Source organism: Hippichthys cyanospilos, chromosome 15 (assembly GCF_059441005.1).
Source record: "Hippichthys cyanospilos isolate Australia breed blue-spotted pipefish chromosome 15, RoL_Hcya_1.0, whole genome shotgun sequence".
Lineage (NCBI taxonomy): Eukaryota > Metazoa > Chordata > Actinopteri > Syngnathiformes > Syngnathidae > Hippichthys > Hippichthys cyanospilos.
Window position 1 is genome coordinate 8,695,001 of NC_142383.1, and position 21,061 is coordinate 8,716,061.

The 21,061-nt window shown below is 40.0% G+C and overlaps 2 protein-coding genes across 4 annotated transcripts in view; one reads left to right on the plus strand and one right to left on the minus strand.

The window, feature by feature from the left end:
* ptpn13 (protein tyrosine phosphatase non-receptor type 13) overlaps positions 1–12,679 on the plus strand; it is a 49,223-nt gene extending 36,544 nt beyond the window's left edge. The window contains exons 25-48 of one of the 3 annotated variants that reach the window (XM_088435309.1): positions 29–160; positions 1,391–1,484; positions 1,855–1,940; positions 2,047–2,221; positions 2,872–3,086; positions 3,162–3,260; positions 4,253–4,701; positions 5,653–5,749; positions 5,864–6,019; positions 6,339–6,510; positions 6,595–6,805; positions 6,885–6,967; positions 8,195–8,256; positions 8,324–8,479; positions 8,557–8,722; positions 8,816–9,003; positions 9,081–9,136; positions 9,227–9,327; positions 9,819–9,967; positions 10,982–11,072; positions 11,160–11,497; positions 11,559–11,774; positions 12,034–12,096; positions 12,165–12,679. In XM_088435309.1, the coding sequence (XP_088291435.1) occupies positions 29–160; positions 1,391–1,484; positions 1,855–1,940; positions 2,047–2,221; positions 2,872–3,086; positions 3,162–3,260; positions 4,253–4,701; positions 5,653–5,749; positions 5,864–6,019; positions 6,339–6,510; positions 6,595–6,805; positions 6,885–6,967; positions 8,195–8,256; positions 8,324–8,479; positions 8,557–8,722; positions 8,816–9,003; positions 9,081–9,136; positions 9,227–9,327; positions 9,819–9,967; positions 10,982–11,072; positions 11,160–11,497; positions 11,559–11,774; positions 12,034–12,096; positions 12,165–12,242 (3,633 nt within the window). In that variant the 3' untranslated portion in view covers positions 12,243–12,679. The remainder of the gene's footprint in view (positions 1–28; positions 161–1,390; positions 1,485–1,854; positions 1,941–2,046; positions 2,222–2,871; positions 3,087–3,161; positions 3,261–4,252; positions 4,702–5,652; positions 5,750–5,863; positions 6,020–6,338; positions 6,511–6,594; positions 6,806–6,884; positions 6,968–8,194; positions 8,257–8,323; positions 8,480–8,556; positions 8,723–8,815; positions 9,004–9,080; positions 9,137–9,226; positions 9,328–9,818; positions 9,968–10,981; positions 11,073–11,159; positions 11,498–11,558; positions 11,775–12,033; positions 12,097–12,164) is intronic. The other 2 variants (XM_088435310.1, XM_088435311.1) reach the window with 2 other exon arrangements.
* Positions 12,680–13,789: 1,110 nt separating this feature from the next.
* LOC148411624 (glutathione hydrolase 5 proenzyme-like) lies at positions 13,790–18,898 on the minus strand. The gene is made up of 12 exons (XM_088435149.1): positions 18,616–18,898; positions 17,101–17,228; positions 16,941–17,036; positions 16,671–16,866; positions 16,215–16,375; positions 15,903–16,049; positions 15,692–15,822; positions 15,060–15,247; positions 14,884–14,975; positions 14,403–14,512; positions 14,220–14,330; positions 13,790–14,146 (listed from the first exon to the last, which is right to left on the minus strand). Exons 1-12 carry the CDS (start codon positions 18,774–18,776, stop codon positions 14,000–14,002), a joined length of 1,668 nt encoding a protein of 555 aa, XP_088291275.1. The 5' UTR covers positions 18,777–18,898; the 3' UTR covers positions 13,790–13,999.
* Between the last annotated feature and the right edge of the window lie 2,163 nt (positions 18,899–21,061).

The following is a 21,061-nucleotide window of genomic DNA, read 5'->3' on the forward strand; positions in this document are numbered from 1 at the left end:
TCATACCCTCTTCTTCTTGTGTTTGCAGGACGACCACAGAGAACATTTAAATGGTAATGCCTCAGGTGTCAGTAGCCTCCGGCCCGGAGAGTTATTTGACATTGAGCTGTCGAAAAAAGACAGCAGCCTGGGCATAAGTGTCACGGTACTGTTCGGCAAGGTTTTCACAATCTCTTTCTTAAGCCCCCTGGTTTCCCTCCCCCACCTCCACTCCTCACTACTGATAATTGATGGTGATAATTCTTTGCCGGGTTTGCCTTGCTTTCATGTAGGTGTATCTGGTCTGATCTGGAAGTGCTTTTTTTGAGGGGAATCTTCATTGTCACTCACTCTGCATGCTACTGTACGTTCAACTAACACATTTTTTAGAGGAACATTACAGATTTTTTTTAACACGTTTACTAATGTTTTAATTATTGGTCTGGAGTTACTTATGTATGCAACACATATGATGACTTACAGAAGTTTGTGTTGGGATCAGTGAAGTATATCAACATAAAGTACTAAACTACACTTCACAAAATGGTAGCGAAATAGAAATGATGCACATTGTCAGCAGTGATTTTTTTTTTTTTTGTAGTGAGTAGAACTGTAGACGATGCAATATAATTGACCCAATTATTGACAATTGCTAAACAACCAATGCATTCACAAATGTTTTTGTTTTTAAGAAACATACCAAACCAATGTACCGTATATCCTCAAATGGTGTTGTGCTTTTGACACTCAGTTAAAGATAACTTGTACATCAGCTGGCTGTTTTTTTTAGTACAAGCCACCTGATGGTGATGTTCATTGGGGGTCGTGTGTGTGTGTGTGTGTGTGTGTGTGTGCGGACGGGGGCCAGCAGGAGAATGTCAAAGCGACAGGTCACACCCGATATTCTTGAGCGATATTCACACCCGCTCAAGGTCTTTGTAAAATAAATAAATAAAACATGTTTTTATTCTGGGCAGCACGAAAACTGGTCATCGCGTCTGCCTCACAATTCATAGGTTGCGAGTTCAATTCCAGCTTGCCTTTGCCTTCCTGTGTGGAGTTATCATACAAAGTTTTAAAGTTACTGTGTGTGGCACTGAATTAGCAATCCTATGTTGACCAATTGATGATGGAAGCATGGCTTCCTGAACCCTTTAATGTCTCTCAAAAGTACACTTTTGAGGAAATACGGTAATCTTTTTTTCATATTGTACTGACAAAGTCATTTTTTGATTAATTCCATGCATGCCATAAAAACATTTGAATTGAACCCGTCGTATAGTAATTTGGTGAAGCGAGTCAAGGACTTATATATGAATAACATTCCACACACCCGTAATTCCCCCAGCAAAAATATCACCAGCGTCTCCCTTAGACATAGTCTTAACTTCACTGTCCTTTTATTCTGAAGGGAGGAGTGAACACAACCATTCAGCATGGCGGCATCTACGTGAAGGCCATCCTTCCCAAAGGAGCTGCAGACCTTGATGGAAGGATACATAGAGGTATACGTGGATGTTGTGACAAATTATTCTAAACAATGAGCTTAGTCGGCAGCATGTTAAGTTACTCATCAATCCCGTCAGGGTGTTCTCTCAAATTTCCAAAGCTTGCTTTGTTATATAATTGAAGACTAAGATGTTGTCATTTTTAATAGTTAGTTAGTCTATGTGAATTTGCCCTCACACTGGCTGTCATTGTCAACCAGCCCAAGGTTTACCCTGACTCTTGCTCAAAGTCAGCTGGGATAGGCTTCCGCTTACCCGTGACCCTAAAAAGCTGTACCATATACACAGCTATATTAGAAAATAGATGTATATATGGAGGGTGCTTTGTCATATTTGTAAACACCCAGATTTTTGGTGGCATTCACAGGGGACCGTGTGGTGGCTGTCAACGGAAAGTCACTTGAGGGTGCTTCACACCAGCAAGCGGTCGACGCTCTCAGAGACACGGGGCATGTGAGTGGCCAATCAGTATTGGCATTCAGCAGGTTGATATTTATAAAGTCCATTTTCATTGACCTCTTTCTGTTGAATAAAATGCCTTTCTTTTCATCCTCATCAGACGGTTAATTTGTTACTGGAGAGGGGTCACCCACCAACTGAAAGAATCCATGCACCCGTCACTCCTCAGTGTACACCGCTGCACTCTAGCAACAGCAGCCTCCGAGAGCCAAGAAAGAGTAAAGCAACGGCACGAGAGCTCAAAGACAGGCCAGAGTACAACTTTTTAACACCAGGTAAAGTAGTGACGTCACACAAAATTATGAAAGAATACGATCCAAATGAATAAAACAGCGCCTTAAAGTGATTTATTAATTTTTACTTTCGCCAATCAAAATGTTCACTACAGTTGTAGCCATATTGAAAGAATAATAACCAATTTAGGGTAAACCTGTTCACACCATTTTTTAACTGCAGAGCCAATGTTCCAAGTTACTTTGTTTACTCTCGTACAAATATTAAAAACAACATATTCAAATGTTTCTTTAGTGTTTATTTTACTGACAAATGGCAACTGGCACTTTGTATAAATGACTCGATACCACTTTTTTTTTTAAATCCAATATCAGCACCAATCAGTACTACAGCCACGAGGATGAGCCAATACCTAAATGTTACCTAAATTTAATTTAGATGATAGCGTGTATAACATAGTTTGGGTTTATTGATTAGTTCAGACTCGTTTTTTTTTAAAAGGCCTCAATACTTCCAAAATGTTCAAATATAATTCAAAATATTCTTCATGCAAAAGCAAAGTATTGTTTTTTTGTTTTGTTTTTTCAGCAGCAAACGTGTCAGGTCTTTTTACTAAATTCCCCAAAGCACTGCTTGAGTAACTTCTGTATATATATATATATATATTTGTTTTTTAATATTGTCATACCAGATAATGTATTTGAGGTACTCCTGGTGAAGAACGCCTCGGGACTGGGCTTCAGCTTCAGTCGGGAGGAGTACATCCCAGATGACTCTCCGGCCTCCAGTATGGTGCGCGTGAAGAAATTGTTCCCCGGTCAGCCGGCTGCCGAGAGCGGCCGCATCAATGTTGGCGATGTCATCATTAGCGTCAACGAAACACCACTTAAAGGACTCTCGCAGCATGTATGTTGAATTCCCTCCTTGATGGTTTCCAGGCAGGAAAAATGTGTCACAATTCTATGTGTGCTTTGTGTTTAGGAGGTAATATCAGCCTTGCGGGGAACAGGACAGGAAGTGACATTGCGCCTCTGTAGACCAGAGCGAGGTGTTCTTCCAGAGTTGGAAACCTCAGCTTTGGTGAGAATCACCACCAAGTTTTAACCCCATCCAGTTACTTATAACTACATTAACAGTGATAAACCACTACATCAGTTGTCAGAATAATTATAAAAATAGTGATTATACATTTGCTATAATAAATATAACTCCTTGAAAAGAAGAAATGCTTGGCTATATAATAAATATAACTTTGCTATGAGAATAGATGCACTGCTTGAATGAAACAATGTGTGCTATGAGAAGGTTGCTATGAGAAGGTTGCTGTCTCGAGCTTCGCCGTGGGAAGGACGACCAATCTGATCAAGCTTGGCCGCAGTCAATGTCACGTCGCTTGTTATCTACAAAATATCTTTCCACATCATACATGCACATAGAAAGACACGGGTACAAGGTTCCAGCCATGTTGTCTTTAGGGTGGGAACCTCTGTGTAAATTAGGGACTTCTAAAATCAAATAAAAAGAGAGGGTTCGGAGGGGCTGCTTCAGAGCGCAGTAGAATTGACCTTGTGCAGTCTTTCTCCGTTCACCTCATGCATGAGAAAGAAAAATGCCTTCTCTCCTTCTTTGTGTATAGTTTCTCACAAATGTCCAACAGGTGAACCTGACATCAGTGATTTTTTTTTTCCAATTACATTTTGCAAAGCCCCCCTTCCCAAGATAAAAGAACACCTTTTGCACCTTCCACTCGCTGACTCATTGACTATAAATAAGATTATTAGCTATAAAATTTGCATACTTAATAATAACTTAAATTATATCCTTTTAAATATTAACAAAAGAAAAAAAGCAATATATAAAACTTTTCAACAACAGAACTTCTTTTTACAGCGCTTATACAAGTTAGTCTAAAAAAGAAAAGAAAAAATAACCAAGTGCATCAAAGGGCCACCTTATTTTGTTGGTTACACTTGACGTAAAGGACTGTAATAAATGCGACCATTCTGTGGAATATCTTGCTAAATAACCAACAAATTGTATTAAAATACACACACATTTCTGTTTCTTTTCAGACACCCAACCCATCACCGCGTAAAGAGCCAGTCGCCCCAGCCAAGCCCGAACTCGCAAGGGCCAAATCTTGCACTCCACAGGATGACAGGAAGAGTCAGAGCAGCGTGGAAGACGCCCTGGAGAGACTACGACTCAAATCCAGCGGCAGTACCGAGGACTTCAAGGAGAAGCCGCGTCTTAAGAGCGCCGGCTGTGTGGAAGACATCCTGGACAGGCTTCAAGTCAAGGGCCCCGGCCGACGCAACAGCTACAGTGACAGCACAGATGGCGACGAGGAGGTCGAGGAAGCATTTAGCCCGAGCGCCATAGAGCGCAGCGTTTACCAGACCTCAAGCAGCAACAACCTGGGACTCGGATCCTATGGAAGCAGCCTTCAGCTGGATGACGGTGTCCCATCTGCTTTCTATTCGCCTCAAAAGGCCATGACCAGACTGGAACAAAACAAGAGGTAACCACTTGAAAATGCTATTTTTGGGTGTGTTAGTGACGGAGATACCAACATACAACATTTCCAAGTAGTAAAAAGCACGCTGTAAAAAATATCTTGTGCATGAGTCACAAGGAGACATGCGTAGTTACCACGACGTAAAGAGACTGTTTTTTGTTTGATTGTGTTAGCAATACCATCTCATACCATATATGTATGTACATTTGGGTTATGTCCAACGTAGGAAAAAACTCAGTTGAAAATGGAGGTCTTCTAGGCTATTTATTTTAAAAATATAAAGCTGGAAATAACACAATTGACTCTCGCTAGTACAAGGACATAAGAGGGCTTGACACATATAATTGACACGGATTATAAATGCAACAAAATTATTTTTTTTAATCCCCAAAAAATCTTGAAAAAGACCGGTTATACTGGTTTTCCATTAAAAACAAGTTGGCTTCCCTCTGCAAATTTTTTCTACATTAGTATGATATTAACAGAATTATACATGGGTGTGTGTTACTCATGAGATTTTAAAGTTTATAATTTACTAATTTTTTCACGTCAAGTGTTTTGTTAGTTAATGTGTCTTAATTCCAGTCTAATTAAACTGTCTCATATTTCACGGTTCATGACTTTATCTAAATCTTACAAGATCAGTGTTACGGTTAGATATGGTTTAAATACGTGAAATACTATTTATGTCCATACATACATACATATGCAGAGGACCTTTGAAAAAAAGAATGGCAAATTAAATCACATTATTGAGGGGAAAATTAAGATTATTTTTCAGAATGGTTCAGCCCTAGCCTCATGTAAATCTCATGCAATAATCAAACTAGATTATTTTTTTTTAATCTCACATCGCTGTTGGGAATCCCTATGCGATAAATCTCATGCGATTTACCCCTGCCACTAGTAAGAATTATTTGAATTTTGTGTGTCTCTTGTGGGATTTTGTTCCAGAATTGCTCCAAGCCCAGATCCCCTTCCTCCTCCTCTGCCCATGCCTTTAAACCACAATGTGTCCATAAATGGTACAGACATGGACAAACTTGTCCCGGTAAGGTCCAGAAGAGGACTTCTTTCAGTTGTCTTAATAGCATGCTAATTTAATAGCATTTCATAAATTTCTTTGTTCTGTTATAAAGTTTCTTCTGTTTACCTTTGTTTTCAGGAAGTGGAACTGAAGGTCTCACTTATGAAGTCTGAAAAGGGCAGCCTGGGCTTTATGCTGACGGAAGGAAGCGATCATGGTTGTTACATTCATGACATTGTTCAGGATCCCGCTAAAAGTGACGGACGGCTCCGGCCCGGTGACAGAATTATCAAGGTAAAGAACCACTTATCAGCTGATTTATGATCTTTATGCTTTGTGAACAGCAGAAATCTTCTTTACTGTAAGAAATTATGTCCTTCCCGTACTATATTGTATTTATGCTTGTATGTACTGTATATGTATTATAATGCCTCTAGGTGACCGCGGTGTTTACATTATAAGGAGCAGCTCAATATCTATTTAAAAAAAAAATATTGCAAAATTGTGTAATTGTTTTAATACTGTATGTTTTCATATGGTTCAATACTATGTGATGCCATATTTCTTAATGAACCAAATGACTATTGTCTTCTCGAATGGCTTGAATTCATAGGTGAACCAGACAGACGTGAGCAACATGAGCCACAACGAGGTGGTGGAACTTGTGCGTGCAGAGCCCCGGCTGGTGGATTTGGTGGTTGGCAGGTTGTTGTATAGCCCAAAACCCTACATCGATGCCCACCTGCTCCCTGACATCTGCTTTCGAGACATCCACAAACCTCTGGGTAAAAGAACTACAGTGTACAATAAAATCAACTACTGATGAAGTAAAATGGTTTCTAAGAGATGATTCTCGTTCCTCCCTGCAGGTCTGGTGTTAGACGGTGGTCGAGATAGCACGTACGGGCTCGTGTTTGTGAAAGATATCCTCACAGGGTCGGCGGCTTTTGAAGAAGGCAGCCTGAGGCCGCTAGACCTCATCCATTACATTAACGGTGCACCCACTCAAGAACTCACTCTCAGCGAGAACACCAGACTGTTGGAACTTTCCTGTGACGACCTGACTCTTAAAGCAACAAGGTAACGTGATTATTCCCTTGAAGGAATCATCTACGTTCTTTCACAGCTTTAACTTATTTTGTCTCTTGCACTTAAAAAGGGATGGCAAGCCTGTGTATCCTGGGAAAATGGTGTCTTCACTCAATAGTCACACCAGCTCTACCGTATCATCTGGTGTCAATGGTATGTCACAGGTTTACTTAAAATCACACTTGCATAAATGGATAACTGGTAAATCATCCAAATCATATCATGAAAACCATTCAATTATTAAAACAAAAGCATGGTCAATAAATAAATGAAAACTATTAAACTATCATAGCAAGCAAGTATTAGCAGATAGTTAGCCAATTTTGTGACTGTGACAATGTTGGCACTAAAGTGGCCTGTATATAGATTTATCAAATAACGCTTGTGTTAAACATCAACTAAAAATAAAAAAGACAAAAATAGAAAAACAAGGCGCATTGCAATCAGTCTGTCGACAGCGATCTGATAGTCTTAGCAACTAAGATATAAGTGAAAGTCCATCTATCATTATCTTCAGCTAGGTGGCTCAAATAGCATCTGCACTCTGCATTGTTGCAGCTAGCTAGCTAGCATTAATTAAAACCAGTTAACACCATTGTCCATCCTTCTGTTATTTGAACTGATCATCCGCACGAAGGTCGCGGACGTGCTCTATCCTGTCCCAACTGTAAAATGCAAACTCTATGAACCACTCATCATGTGATCATGCATATTCCAATGAAGCTTTCAGCAGCTAGCTTGCAGATACAAATTGACAAACTATTAGTAACTAATATTGCCCAAACTATTTATAGCATGCTCGCGGGTACAATAATACAATAACTCAGTAAACCACTACATTTTCATGACAGAACAATGTGATTAGCATTTAGCCTGTAAGTATCTAGCTAGCAGATGCAAACTGCCAAATTGTCAGCAACTAATATTGTCACAACTGAATTTCTACACAAATGCTATAAAAAGATTACTCAATAAATCACTGTTTTCATCACAGGAAGGTGTGCTAGCCAGCTATCAGCAGCTAGCTATATGGTTTTAGCTACAATTATGTGAATATTCTGTACTATAACTACCTAGCTGCTAGCATTAGTTGCCAAAGTTGTTAGCAGGTTTCTGTGAAAAAGTTAGCTGAGCTTTTTGTGAAAAAGTTAGCTGCACTTTTTGTCAAGTTCTACCCAGTTTTTGTTGGTAAAGGTCTGCGGGATAGCACTCAGATAAGATATTCCACAGCTAATGTTTGCATAATTTTGCCTATTGTCCAAAGTCACGTTTTCACACACAAAAACGTTGTTTTGTAACTATTAACCCTCATTTAGGCCGCACGTTATTTAGAAATAAATGTTGCAAAGAAAACCAAGCAAATGTTGTTTGTCATTCAAGGGTTCTTAACAGCAGAAGATCCAATGGAGACAGAGTTTTTCACAGCACTGTCATCTTTAGAGGTAAGTGCAAACCTAATGTTCTTATGTGATTTACAATGTGTCTTTGTTAACACGTTTGCACTTCCAGGAGGAGGTGATCAAGCTGGAACTGGACAAGCCGCTCACGGGAGGCCTCGGTTTCTCCGTGATCGGGGGTGAGCGAGGCATCTTCGTTAAGTCCATCACAGCGGGCGGTGTCGCCGAAGCCTCGGGCAAGTTGCAAGTGGGCGACAGGCTGCTGAAAGTAAGCCTTTCTAAACATTCTTTTAGACCGCTAATAAAAGGAACCTTCGCCTGAGGCCCTCCTGTTTGTGTTGCTAGGTGAATGAGGAGCCAATGACGGGCATCTCGCACACCAAAGCTGTCACAACCATCCGCAAAGCTAAAGGCCTGGTACGTTTGATGGTCTCCAGGCCGCCTGACCAGAACCCTAACACTTACCTGGCCTATCTGCCCATCAACACTGATAAATGCAATGGAAACGCAGGTACCCAGCTTATCTCACGCCAGTTTATCTTTGATAACAGAAGGGTAATTGAGATCAGGTCTTGGGCACTGCCGTGGTTTGCTTTTTTTTCAGATCTCAGCGAGGACAGCGGAGTGAAGACAAAGTTGTGTAGTCCCCATAACTTGCTCAAATCCGTCTGTCCACCATTACCGCCAGCCGACTATGACGAAGCTCCGCCCCATCCCAAAAGGGCGCACAGTGCCGAACTCTCAGAGGACACAGACTACGATGGCTCCTCTCTACCAGAAGACTCACCCGAGGTTCTCATCAATATCCGCCCACCAATTGAGAAACATTTACAATTTCCTTTTTAATTGCTTGTCCTTTCACTCTATAGAGTTCTCGTAAAGTTGAATGGTTGGAGGAGAGTGTGGATGCCCCCAGCAATGAAAAGTAAGATTTGGCTATTGGAAAGAGGGCACACTTGGTTTCTTTTGTGTTTTTTTTTCCAACTGTTTCTAACTGTTATATTTGAATATGCAGTTATCTACAAATGAGCGCTGGCCAGCCAGAAGATGATGATGTCATCACGTGGGGAAGCGATGAGCTGCCCATTGAAAACCCCAATTACGAATTCAAAAATGGTGAAATCTCATATTATTCCAGAACCTATTTTAATTAGTTATTTTTGACAGAAATGTTTTCATTAAGTAAAAAGCACAAATTACTACGAGAACCCTTTCATAAAATATAATCTGGGATAAACATTTTACCCTCTTCTGTTTATTACATGGAATAATATATATTTTTTTTTTTAAATTCAAGTTGAAAAGTTTGTGCCATTATTTTTTCTCACATGTGAGAAATTACAGTTCAATGCTAATTTGATTAATTTAGTGTTTTTTATTATTCTTTTTTCACAAATTGAGGACAAATTACAGTTAAATGACAAATTGAGAGACACAATGTCACAGCAGCATAACAAAACCCAATATATTTTTTGCGTTTGTTTAGGGGAATGTTTATCATCTTACTGTAATTTTTTTCCACCAATTTTCTATGAATAATATTTCTATTAATACTGAATATCTTCAGCATTTTATAACATATAGTGTTTTGTTATGCTTTGACGTAGCTGGTCCAATCATAACCAATGACGAGCTGACCTCTTTGCCGCTGGTTGAGGTGATCCCAAACGGCCAGTACACCGGTTCCAAGCTCAACGGTGTTGTGCGTATGATGAAAGGGCTTCTGGACCAGAAAGTCCCACAGCAGGAATTTGAGGTGAGATCTTCTCATTAATCTGCTAATCCACAGTAAAATATATGCATATAAATGATAAAATCTTATTTGGCACATTGGCGAATTGATTTCTCATGAAATATGAGTTTATTTATTTGGGGTTTTTTTTTCAAGTACCAACATTTCTAACCACTACTTACTATGTAACTGCTGTGCACCCTTTATTTACTGCGTTGTTCAAAAAGCTTGCAAGCTCCGTAGCCGTACGTGGCTCTTTCATCCTTATGTTGCGTCTCTCCGTGGTTTGAGAAAATAAATAATGCTGGGTTCGGATCGACCGTGGGCGGCGTAACATGGGTTTGAATTGCAATCAATGATAGTGAGGAACGGAGATCGTAAACAGACATTACAGCGCAACCTTCCAGATTAAAAGCGGTATTTCAAAATAAGATAACACAGGTACGTAAACAATACAAACTGGAGCGCTTTAAGAATTCTTAACGCAGCATATAATTCATTTTAATGCCACGTTTGTGAACACGGATGGATTCAAATGTTGGTTCTGTCTGCTTGATTCTTTTAATGAAAAAATGTGGTACAACCTTTGTTGACAAAAGCTGCTGGCCATATGCTCCCAAACACACAACTTCGCCACTTGGACATTTTCTAAATTAAAACTTTGTGACTTAAAAATGAAACGTTGCCAACTCCAGGATGAAACTGAAAGTAAAAAATGCAAAAGTCTCCTCGGATGTGCTGGGCATTTATTTACCTTTGCACCGGCACATCGGCGGCGGTACAAGGCGTACAAGGGTGTTCCTCCTTATTTTGATGTTACAGTGACGAAAGAACGAACATCCCTTAATAACTGGTCGTGCGCAGAATAAGCAAGGAATTCTTAGAAATGCACCAATGAAGGAAAATAACGCTTTGAATGTTTTTAGGGTGAGAAATGTACATTGCAACATGGTTAAAACCTCCAAAAAGTTCAATTTCTATTAAAAGGACCCTTCAAGTTATATGGATTCTCACATCATTCTTTTGACATTCTTTTAGAATCTTCAGAATCTTCAACCTTTGGATGACTGTTTGGTTGGCCAGACCAAGGAGAACAAGAGGAAGAACCGCTACAAGAATATCGTGCCTTGTGAGTTAACACAAATAGGGGAGGGAGGGTACACGAAGGCGCGAGCAAATTTTAATATCATCTACTATATTTTTTTTTTTTCCGCAGTCGACACCACGCGGGTTATGCTCGGCGCGAACGGCGGCTACATCAACGCCAACCACATCAAGATGGCCGTAAAGGACGAGGAGTTTGCGTACATCGCCTGCCAGGGACCCTTGCCCACCACTATGGGCGACTTCTGGCAGATGGCGTGGGAGCAGAAGTCCAACGTGATCGCCATGATGACGCAGGAGATCGAGGGCGGCAAAGTCAAGTGCCAACGGTACTGGCCCGACTCGCCGGGCGCCACGGAGATGGTGGACGAGCGACTGCAGGTCAAGTTGCTCAAAGACCAATACCTGGACCACTTTGTCATCCGACTCATGGAGGTCAAAGATGTCACGGTAAGAACGTGAAAAACGCCCGCTCGGAAAGAAGCGCGACCTGATGGATGTTGTGGCCCAGACGGATGAAACGCAGCTGGTGACGCACCTGAACTACACGGGCTGGCCCGACCACGGGACTCCGTCGCTGCCCGAGCAGCTGCTCACCTTCATCTCCTACATGAGGCACATGCACCGCTCGGGCCCCATCATCACGCACTGCAGCGCCGGCATCGGACGCTCCGGAACGCTCATTTGCATCGACGTGGTCCTCGGTCTCATCAGCAAAGACGCCGACGTGAGTAGGAATTCCGAAGGCACGCGGTTTGGACTTCGATTCTTTCCATTTCCGGGATGCTAAGCTAATGAATAAACGCAAAACTGAAGACAAATGAAGCATTAATTTGTATAAAAAAACAGTTTATTCACTACAATTCTAACTGCTCACGCACAGGCCACGAAACTTACATACCAACACTCCGACCAGACTGTTGCCATTGGTTTAAAACGTTGTTGTTGTTTTTAATCGACGTAAGAATGTTGTTTTTCCTCCTCAGTTTGATATTTCTGACGTAGTACGGAACATGAGACTTCAGCGAAAGGGAATGGTCCAGACTGAGGTACTCGCTTTGAAGCATGACTTACTGTTGATGTGTTTTATTACATGTATAGCTTTATGTGCTTCCAGGACCAGTATATTTTCTGCTACAAAGTGATCCACTATGTCCTGGAATGCCTTCAAGATGAGAAGAACATCTCAGGATAGTCAGTGAACACCAACAAGAAAGGCCAAATCATAAAAGCTGTTTTTAAAATACCGGAAATATTCATTCCACCCCTTACCATGAGTGTCCATTCTTTTTAAACAAATGTATATATATTTTTTTTTTTTTTTAAGTTCTCTTCCTTTTGGCTGCTACCCCTCACCCCTCATGCGACAATGAGAACTGCTGATTGTATTTCTTATATCGACCTATAAGACAAACACTAGTGTTTTATTTTCCAGATAAATTGATTACACACATGGACCAATGACATCATATTGGATGTGGAACAAAATTGTGACTATTGTGTTTATTGATGCTGGAACTTGCCTTGACAGAATACTATGTCAGTATTTGCTTTGCTTGCTGCCTGAAGGTAAACGATAAACTTAAACGTGTACATATTCTTCTGCTGAAAAATAAACTGGATACATTTTAATTTTTCACAGCTTTTTTTTTTGTTTTTTTTGTTCTATATCACTTTTCCTTACTTATAGGTTTCCAGACATTTAATTGAGGCGCATTTTTATTTTATGACCATAAAAGTGCTTGTATTACTTATTACTATTACAACATGATGTTTTGATGCCTGCAATAGCACAAAAATTAAATGTGATCTTTAATAGGCGGGCAATATTTGGGAAACTTTGATAGTCAATAAAACAGGGATGTCCAAAAACGTTTTCCTCTCGTGGTACATACAGAAAAATCAAAGCATGCGATGGCCAATTTTTAAAAATTATCAAGCTAACTAAAATCAATCAAGTCATCGATTGCATATTGTTTATATGCTGCATTTTTTTCTTTTGGAAAAAAAAAAAAAACCTTCAACATAAACAGCTTATTATTAGTCAACTACTTAAAGGGAGCATGTGTAATTTTTCGCATGCGCCCGTGGGAGCTTTATGGAGCATTACGGTAAACGCAGCCATAACAGACATGGCAATCTCTAAGGGAGTGCCACCCCCCATGTAATATCATTTAATAACTAGACTTACGCTTATATTTAAAACATAGCGTTGGTCGTTATGAACACATTTATTTGCAAGTTTGTTTTTTTTATTTTATAATTTATTATTTTTTATGGAAAACGGCCTAAATCTTACATATTGTCGCTTTAAGGCGTTTACAAATTTGTGGGGAGGTCAGACTACACCAGAAAATAAATGCACCTACGTTGAACATGAGCTGAATCCCATCTCTATATTGAAAATCAAAACAAGCAATCTTCCTTAAGATGACCATTTTTAAAGCGGTTAGTTGGGAACAAATGACAAGTTGTACCTTAGTACAGAAAAAAGTTGAAGTGATCTTTTGCTAGTTAAAATTCCTATTTACCAGTGCTATGAAGATTAATTCTAGTAGCTCAGTCTTAAATTGTTCATTTTCATCTTTCCATGTTTAGAAAAATCCAACAAATACGATTGTATTAGTAGCAAATGGTATTTTGTCCTAAGCTGCATAAAAATGGAGAATGGGCAAGCCACAATTGTGTGGATGCTCTTAGAATAGGAGATCAATTTTGTCAATAAAGGGTTATAAATCAATATAATGATGGAAAAGTATTTTAATAGTGTAGTACAAAACATGAATGGGCAATATATAAGTGAAAATATTCATATAGTAAACAAACAGTATCTACTGTATGCATGCAAACCCAGTGAGTTTGTTCTTTGGTTCCATGAAGAAGTCAGCAGAAGCTCATCTTATTGTTAATCTTAAAAGAGAGTCTTGAAGGCAAAAGTGTGAATAGTTCAAGTCAGTATCCATCCGCCACGCCCATCTTCCTGCCGTCTGATTCAGCCGCGATGCATCCCTCCTCCTGCTTCACGGCATTGACGATGTTGAAAAAATATTGCATTTGCCCAACCTGGTGCCCGAGCGCCCTGAGGCCGTCGATGACAGACTGAAGACAAAAGACGCATTGACGTCACGTGACTATCATAAGCGAGAATAGCTGATGCATTTCGTGTGATCACCTGGTCAAAATTGGGTGGAAAATTCACATTGTTCTTGGAGTCAACATACACAATCGGAGCGTCGATGGCTTCCTTCAGACTCATTCCCAGCCACAGGTGATTAATTATAGACTGTGTGGCACATGGATAAAGAGTGAAAACAAGCAGCATTCATAGAGGACGCGTTTTGGGTTTGAGGACTACCAAGGCAACTGCACTGGTGATCATGCTGCCCCCTGCTCCACCAATCACAAGAAGTCCCCCGGACTTGCCCTCTAGTGTCGCTGGTGTCATTGAGGAGGGAGGCTGCTCACCTGTAAAAAAAAATAAATAAAGCGTTGTTAGCACGCAGCGCTTCCATATTTTACGTGACATCATGACTTCTTCGTTAGTTTTCAACTTCTTCAGCCGTGCATGTCCCACCAAGCATCCTAAATGAGGCTCTACAGCAGCATTTTTTTCTGTTCAACTTTCTTTGCACTTCACTCGACTCCTTGAAAAGAAGTTGTACTACCACACATTTGGATACAATTTACTAAATAGATAATAATACAAACCCCACCACTTTTTGTAATCCTGATGACAGCGGTACTTTTTTAGTCCAGCAAAAGTAACCCAATCAAGAAGGAGAATACTAACAAGTTTCGAGGGGAGCTAACTGAAAAACAATGAAGGCAAACCTTACCAGGCTTCAGTGTGTCCGCTCTCCCACAGAAGTCAGACAGCTCGTTATTAAGGATGATGCCCGTCTGTGGAGAGTAAATGCCTCCACCGAATCTTCAACCCCCCCAAAAAATAAAAATAAATAATAATAATGTTGACAACCGTTACGTAACAGGCCATTTCCATGCATTTCCTCACAAATGGTTTATGGTGCTGGTGGCAGAGACGGCTAGTCCGTCTTCATCCAGCACAGACACTTGCGACGTTCCAGTGTGATCGGGCGGTGGCCTGACGTTGGAGTAGTAAGAGGGCGGGTGGGTTCCATTGGAAGAAATCTTTGTCCTGATGTGATTAATGAAGATGGGATCCATCAGATGCTCTGCACTCTGTAAGGTGAAAATTTGCGATATTTTTTTAATTATACTTTGTGGTGCTTTTCTTGAAAAATGCTGTTGTTGTTGTTGTTCACTGTGGGAATGGAGGCCAAAATCTTTTCATCGTTACCATTATAGTGCAAATTCAAGGTGTGTCATTAAGCTTCCAGAACTCATGCAACAAAAAAGATAAAGGAGGCTAGTGGTTTATGCATTCAGAATGTATAATCTGCTATGTTACTCACTGCTGAAATCACTAGGTAATAGTTGAATAAGGGGAGTACAGGAACATTTCATTTCTATTTAAAGCACCACGACTGTTTGTTGAGCAGTCCTGGAACTTTTCTGACACACTCTATATTTCAAAGGAATTGACTTTCTTTTTCAATGACACAATTTTTGCATCCATCCATGATAGTGTAATAAGTCTGTTGCGCTTAAATATCAAATCCTAACCGTCTCACTGTTGAAAAATGGATCACGAATCCTCCTTCGCTGGCCATTGGCAAATTTGACAGCTTCTATATAATGATGGTAAAACTGAATTTTCCCTTCTCCATCCAGGGACTGTGGTGTCAAGGAGAACCCTGAGTAAAGACAATCACAAATACGACATGGATATTCAATCTTTTTGAATAACATCGGCAGGAAATGTGGTTCCAAAAACCTTGCATGAGCTTGAGGATAAAGGCAAGCAGGGCGCCCCCAGCAGGCGGTGGAGGGACGTGCATTAGCATGTCCCCCAGAGGAACTGTCCACGCGTCCACCACCCTGACCCGGTAAGATCTCAGATCCTCGATTTCTAATGTTCCTCCTATGTAAGAGTGACATATGCGATTGCTTATCCATCTCGGTGAGGTACAGCTGAGACAAATTGACAAAATGTGTCCAAATTCGCGAGAAACGAAATTGGAACTCAGCACTCCAGAAGCCAGATTTGAAACCCCAAATTGTTCTCCCATTTCCATTGAGCTCTCACCTGCAGCTTTGACGTCGTGAATTAAATTCCAAGCCATCTCGCCAGAGTAGAAAGCGCTCGCTCCTTTCTTGGCAATCATTTCCAGGCTCTCAGCAAGTCGAGGAAACTTGATGATGTCTCCCGTGACAAATACACTTTTGTTGTTGTTGCAAAAAACTTCACTGGGGGACAAAAACACTGACATTGGTCTGTTTTTTAAGTACCTTTAAAATCCAAGCAAAATGAAAATGACTGAAAGTCAGTCATTGCTTAAAAATAACTACATATAGCGACTAAGGTGCCCTAGCTGTTCGCAAAAATAGTAAAACCTTTCTGATCATTTGTAGGTTACAAAGCTGTGTTGTTCTGCTTTGCTTTTTTTGGGGTGTAATATCACTGCCGGCCACTAGATGGTGGCACACATGTGTAACTGTAAACTGAAAAGAGAAAAAGTCAAAACAGGAAGTATTTCTGTACCAGAGGGACGAACGCTCTACTCTACTTTTCACTGTAGGCATGGAAAGAATCTTCCCCAGATGGGGAGGCACCGGGAAGCCATCCCTGGCCAGTCTCACGGTCTCCTCGAAGAGCTTGGCCCACGGGAGCCTGCCGTAGCGTTTGTGAAGGGCCTCGTAGCCCCGAAGCTCCCCTGGAACGCCGATCCACTGACTACCTAGGAGAGCGCGATATTGGAAATCATATTCCTTTATGCTAATGCATATCCACCAGCACATATTGTGTGATTACCTGCCGTATGTTTAAATGAGTCAGGACAATCGTCTAACAGGTTGCTTTTAAATTTCCCAGGCACAGTCTCTCTGAAGTTGTAGACCGTCACCTTACCTGGGAGGAAAGTAGCCACGAGCAGTGAATATCTGCTTTTCCTTAGACTATACACGTCACTAACCTGTTTTATTTCGAAGTGTTACTACAGATCCTCCACCAATTCCCATGCTTTGAGGGTAGACCACGCCGGTGCACAGGAGAGCTGCGATGGCGCCATCTACTGCCGAGCCGCCTTGCTGCAGCACGTTCCTGGAAGGCGAGAATTATTCAGGTATGTGTGGCCGGATTCCAGAAATGCACTCCGGAAAAACGGCATGAGTCATGGCGCTGGTTTTGCTTCTTACTATAAGAGCAATGCCATACATACAAAAGACACTATCAAGCGCCATTTTGAAAGGATGTTAACGAAATCGGATGTCAAGTGACGTCAACTATGTTTTGTTTTTATTTTTTAATGGACGTGGGTAGAATAGATATTAGTTCTTAAAAAAAAAAGAAGCATTAACTCTGGTCAGTCAGAATGCTCAAAATTGGCTCACAGGTTCACTATAAAAAAAAAAAGCCTGTGATAAATGGGAAGTATATAAAAGCATTTTCTTTACCACAAACAAGTGTTCTATAGACTGCCACTGGACTTGAATTAAGCAGCAAAATCCGCTCGTTTTTAATTTGAGGGAGCAACCATTTTGCCACTTGCACTCAAGTGAAAATGACATAATGGTTTCTCACAACTCAGATAACCTGTCACGGCTCACCTGTTTTCTGAGTTTAGTCATGTGATATTGCAAGCTGAATTGTGATTGGATGTTACCTAAGCTCCGAGCAAGCGTGATGTCATTTTCAGTCGACAGCAAGCGGCAAAACCGCCACCTCTGGAGATGGATTTTGCTGCTTAATTCAATTTCCACAAACACTATACCAAACATAATACTGTTTTTGTTGTTGTTGTTGTTGTCTTTAAATATTGGATACAACAAATAGATCGTACAAAATTTATGGTCAGGAGAGGAGGTAGATGGTGGCCAGCGGCAGCCATGGCCATTCCTTGTCTATTTCTGCCCACGCTTTAGCTACCCCCACCCTGAGGAAACAATTTTGATAGATGATAGATGATAGATTCTTACATACTTCAACTTATCCATATAATGAAATAAATATATTGTGCATATTGTGATTAAAAATCTGATTGCACTATTATTTGGTGTCATCAAAACCCATAGTTTGCACTTGAAAGCTCTACAATGCATAATAATAGAGTATGTTTTATAATGATGACTATAAAAAGTCTACTCACTCCTGTCCAAATGCCAATTTTGAAATTGGCTTGGTCCCACTCTTTTACAATCACTTATAGTTGCCATTAGAAAAGGGGTGTGTAGACTTTTTATATCCGCTATAACAGCAGCAGCATCATTTAACCGTGCATATACTTGGAGGATCATTTAAGTCTCATTTAGCACGTTATGGACCCTTAATGTAGCAACATCATGTAAGCAGCATACCATGTGGATATTATCCATCTTATCCAATCTCTTAAACTGCTTATCGCCTCGCTCAATTTCACACAAACTGCTGACTCATCAAATAGTGATGAAAGCCAGAGAATATTTGAAAAAAAATGTTGAAAGTCACTTACTTGCCAATCTGCGAGCAAAGAAGCGAGTCTGCAGCCACGGCGGCGTGCTTGAAGCCGCCGGGGCACGGCGTGGACAGTAGAGTGGCCATGCATACGCACAGCAGAACCGCGGTGCACAGCAAGGCGCACGCCAAGCACCAGCACCACTTAGACTTGTCCATCTTGGTTGAGGGCAACTCAAGGTCACGCGTGAGGCCGCTGAGCCACCATCACTCACCCTCTGGATTCTGAATGAAGTTCCACATGGGGTTGTCACGGGAATGTGTCGCTTGCACTGCCTGGTTCCACCACTTAGGGACTGTCAAGAAATTAATCTCTACAACTGCTGCAATACACATGCAAGAAAACCATTTGTTTTATCTATCTATCTATCTATCTATCTATCTATCTATCTATCTATCTATCTATCTATCTATCTATCTATCTATCTATCTATCTATCTATCTATCTATCTATATATATATATATATATATATATATATATATATATATATATATATATATATATATATATATATATATATATATATATATGTATTGCAAAAGCCCCCCCAGGAAAGAAAACCTTTTGCTTCCTCCCATTCCCCGCACCAACTATATTATAGTGCCTGAAATTAAAAAAAAAAAGAAAAAAAAAGATGCCAAATCTTATTTAATTGCAGTTACACTTCATATGGTAAAAAAACAAAAACAAAAGCCTTTTCCTTGGTGCCATCATTGAAAACCGAACCCTGGCCTGATTTTGATATTATGAGGTATTGTTATTGGTGATGGCAGCATTTACTAATATCAGTTGCTCTCTTGAACATATTTACTTAAAGTAGAAATGACATTTTACATGAACAGGAAAATTGCCATGAATCTCAATGAACCTTTAAAGAAAAATGCTACATAGGAATACAAGTTATGTCCTATTTTGAAGTGGATGTGCATTAAACGTATTCATGGTATCGCTACTACTTATCGGTATTAGTGACTACTCAAGAATTGAGTACTCATACTGGTATCAGCCAAAAAAAAGTGTTTTTGAGTATTCTTAATGACGCACTCGTACACAACTGTAATAATGCACAGTTTGTATAACTTTTTTTTTTCTTAATCTCTAAGCACTCTGTAATTGGTTGGTTACCTGTCCATCAGGCCCAAAGTCAGCTGTAATTTCATGACGCTCCCTAACTGACCCCCCTTGCTGCTGTACTGTTCCCTCCAGTCCAGATGGGCTTGTGTAAACCTCTACAAGAGCACACAGTCCTTCTTATGTCAGTCCATGTACAAAATCCATGTAGGGGGTCCACAGTATGTGTCCATAAATGGTAACATGGATGTCATCAACGAACTCACTTGCACTCTTGCAACATTGCTTGGATGGGTAAATGACATTCATTTAGCAGGCATTTTCAGCATGTTGACTTTTGTTTGAGTGTTTCAGACTCCCTTCCTGTTGAGTGTTTTTATGAGACAACATTGTGTACTGCACTCATCCTCAACAACAATGAGCCTTTTCCTACCCTTTCAGACAAAAAACAATCCAGAGAAAAAAAATACATAGATTTAATTTTAAAAATGGGCCTACCCTGTCTAATAATGATCCCATAAAGAAGCATCAGCAGAGTTTGCTAGTCTTTGCTAGCCACTTGCTATGAAAAAAATGTGGTTTAACGTTTAATACATTGCTCATAATACATGTGTTTGACTGAAATGGTATTCAGTGTCTGCAAATTTGAAGGAATAAACTCTTAACGGCAAATGCTTCACTTGTGGACAGCAAGTACTGTCAAAAGAAGCACAAATATTTGGCACTTTGTGTTTTGGGATTCTCAAGGTTAGGAAGAAACAGGATGATGCAGCAGTGGAAAATGTGTAATGTTATAAAGACCCCCTCTAAATGACGAGTAGGTATATAAAGGCGTTATTTTTTGTTTTTATTCGGAAAAAATGTTAATATACAGGAAAGACAGAAAATATTGATTTGTTAGTTGTTTGATATTGAATAATATTCTCTTGTGGCGCCTAAATTGAGTAAATAAAAGTGGTATTACCGTTGGGGTTTCTATTTTTAATTCTTAAACCTAAATAAAACACAGCATGTGACACGACACTAATGGAAAAACGATTTGTTTTTGTTTTGGGTTCCGTTAGTCGCAAACTACAGCATTTCTCATATTACCCACCAGAGGGAAACAGCGTAGCTTTTGTCCTCTGATTATCACAACGTATGATCTACACTCTTAAGCACAAATTACACAATGGTAATTGAATTGGTGGAAAAAAAAATGTTTTAACGAAACAATTTATTTAATTGTATAGGATTAATTTATTTAATCTTAATCCTATTTAACGAAAGAAAGATCAAATGAGAAAATCAATTAGTAATCATAGTATTGTATTCATTTTACACACATAATTTTATGATTTGCAAAATCATAAAAACATCTTTTTATATTTA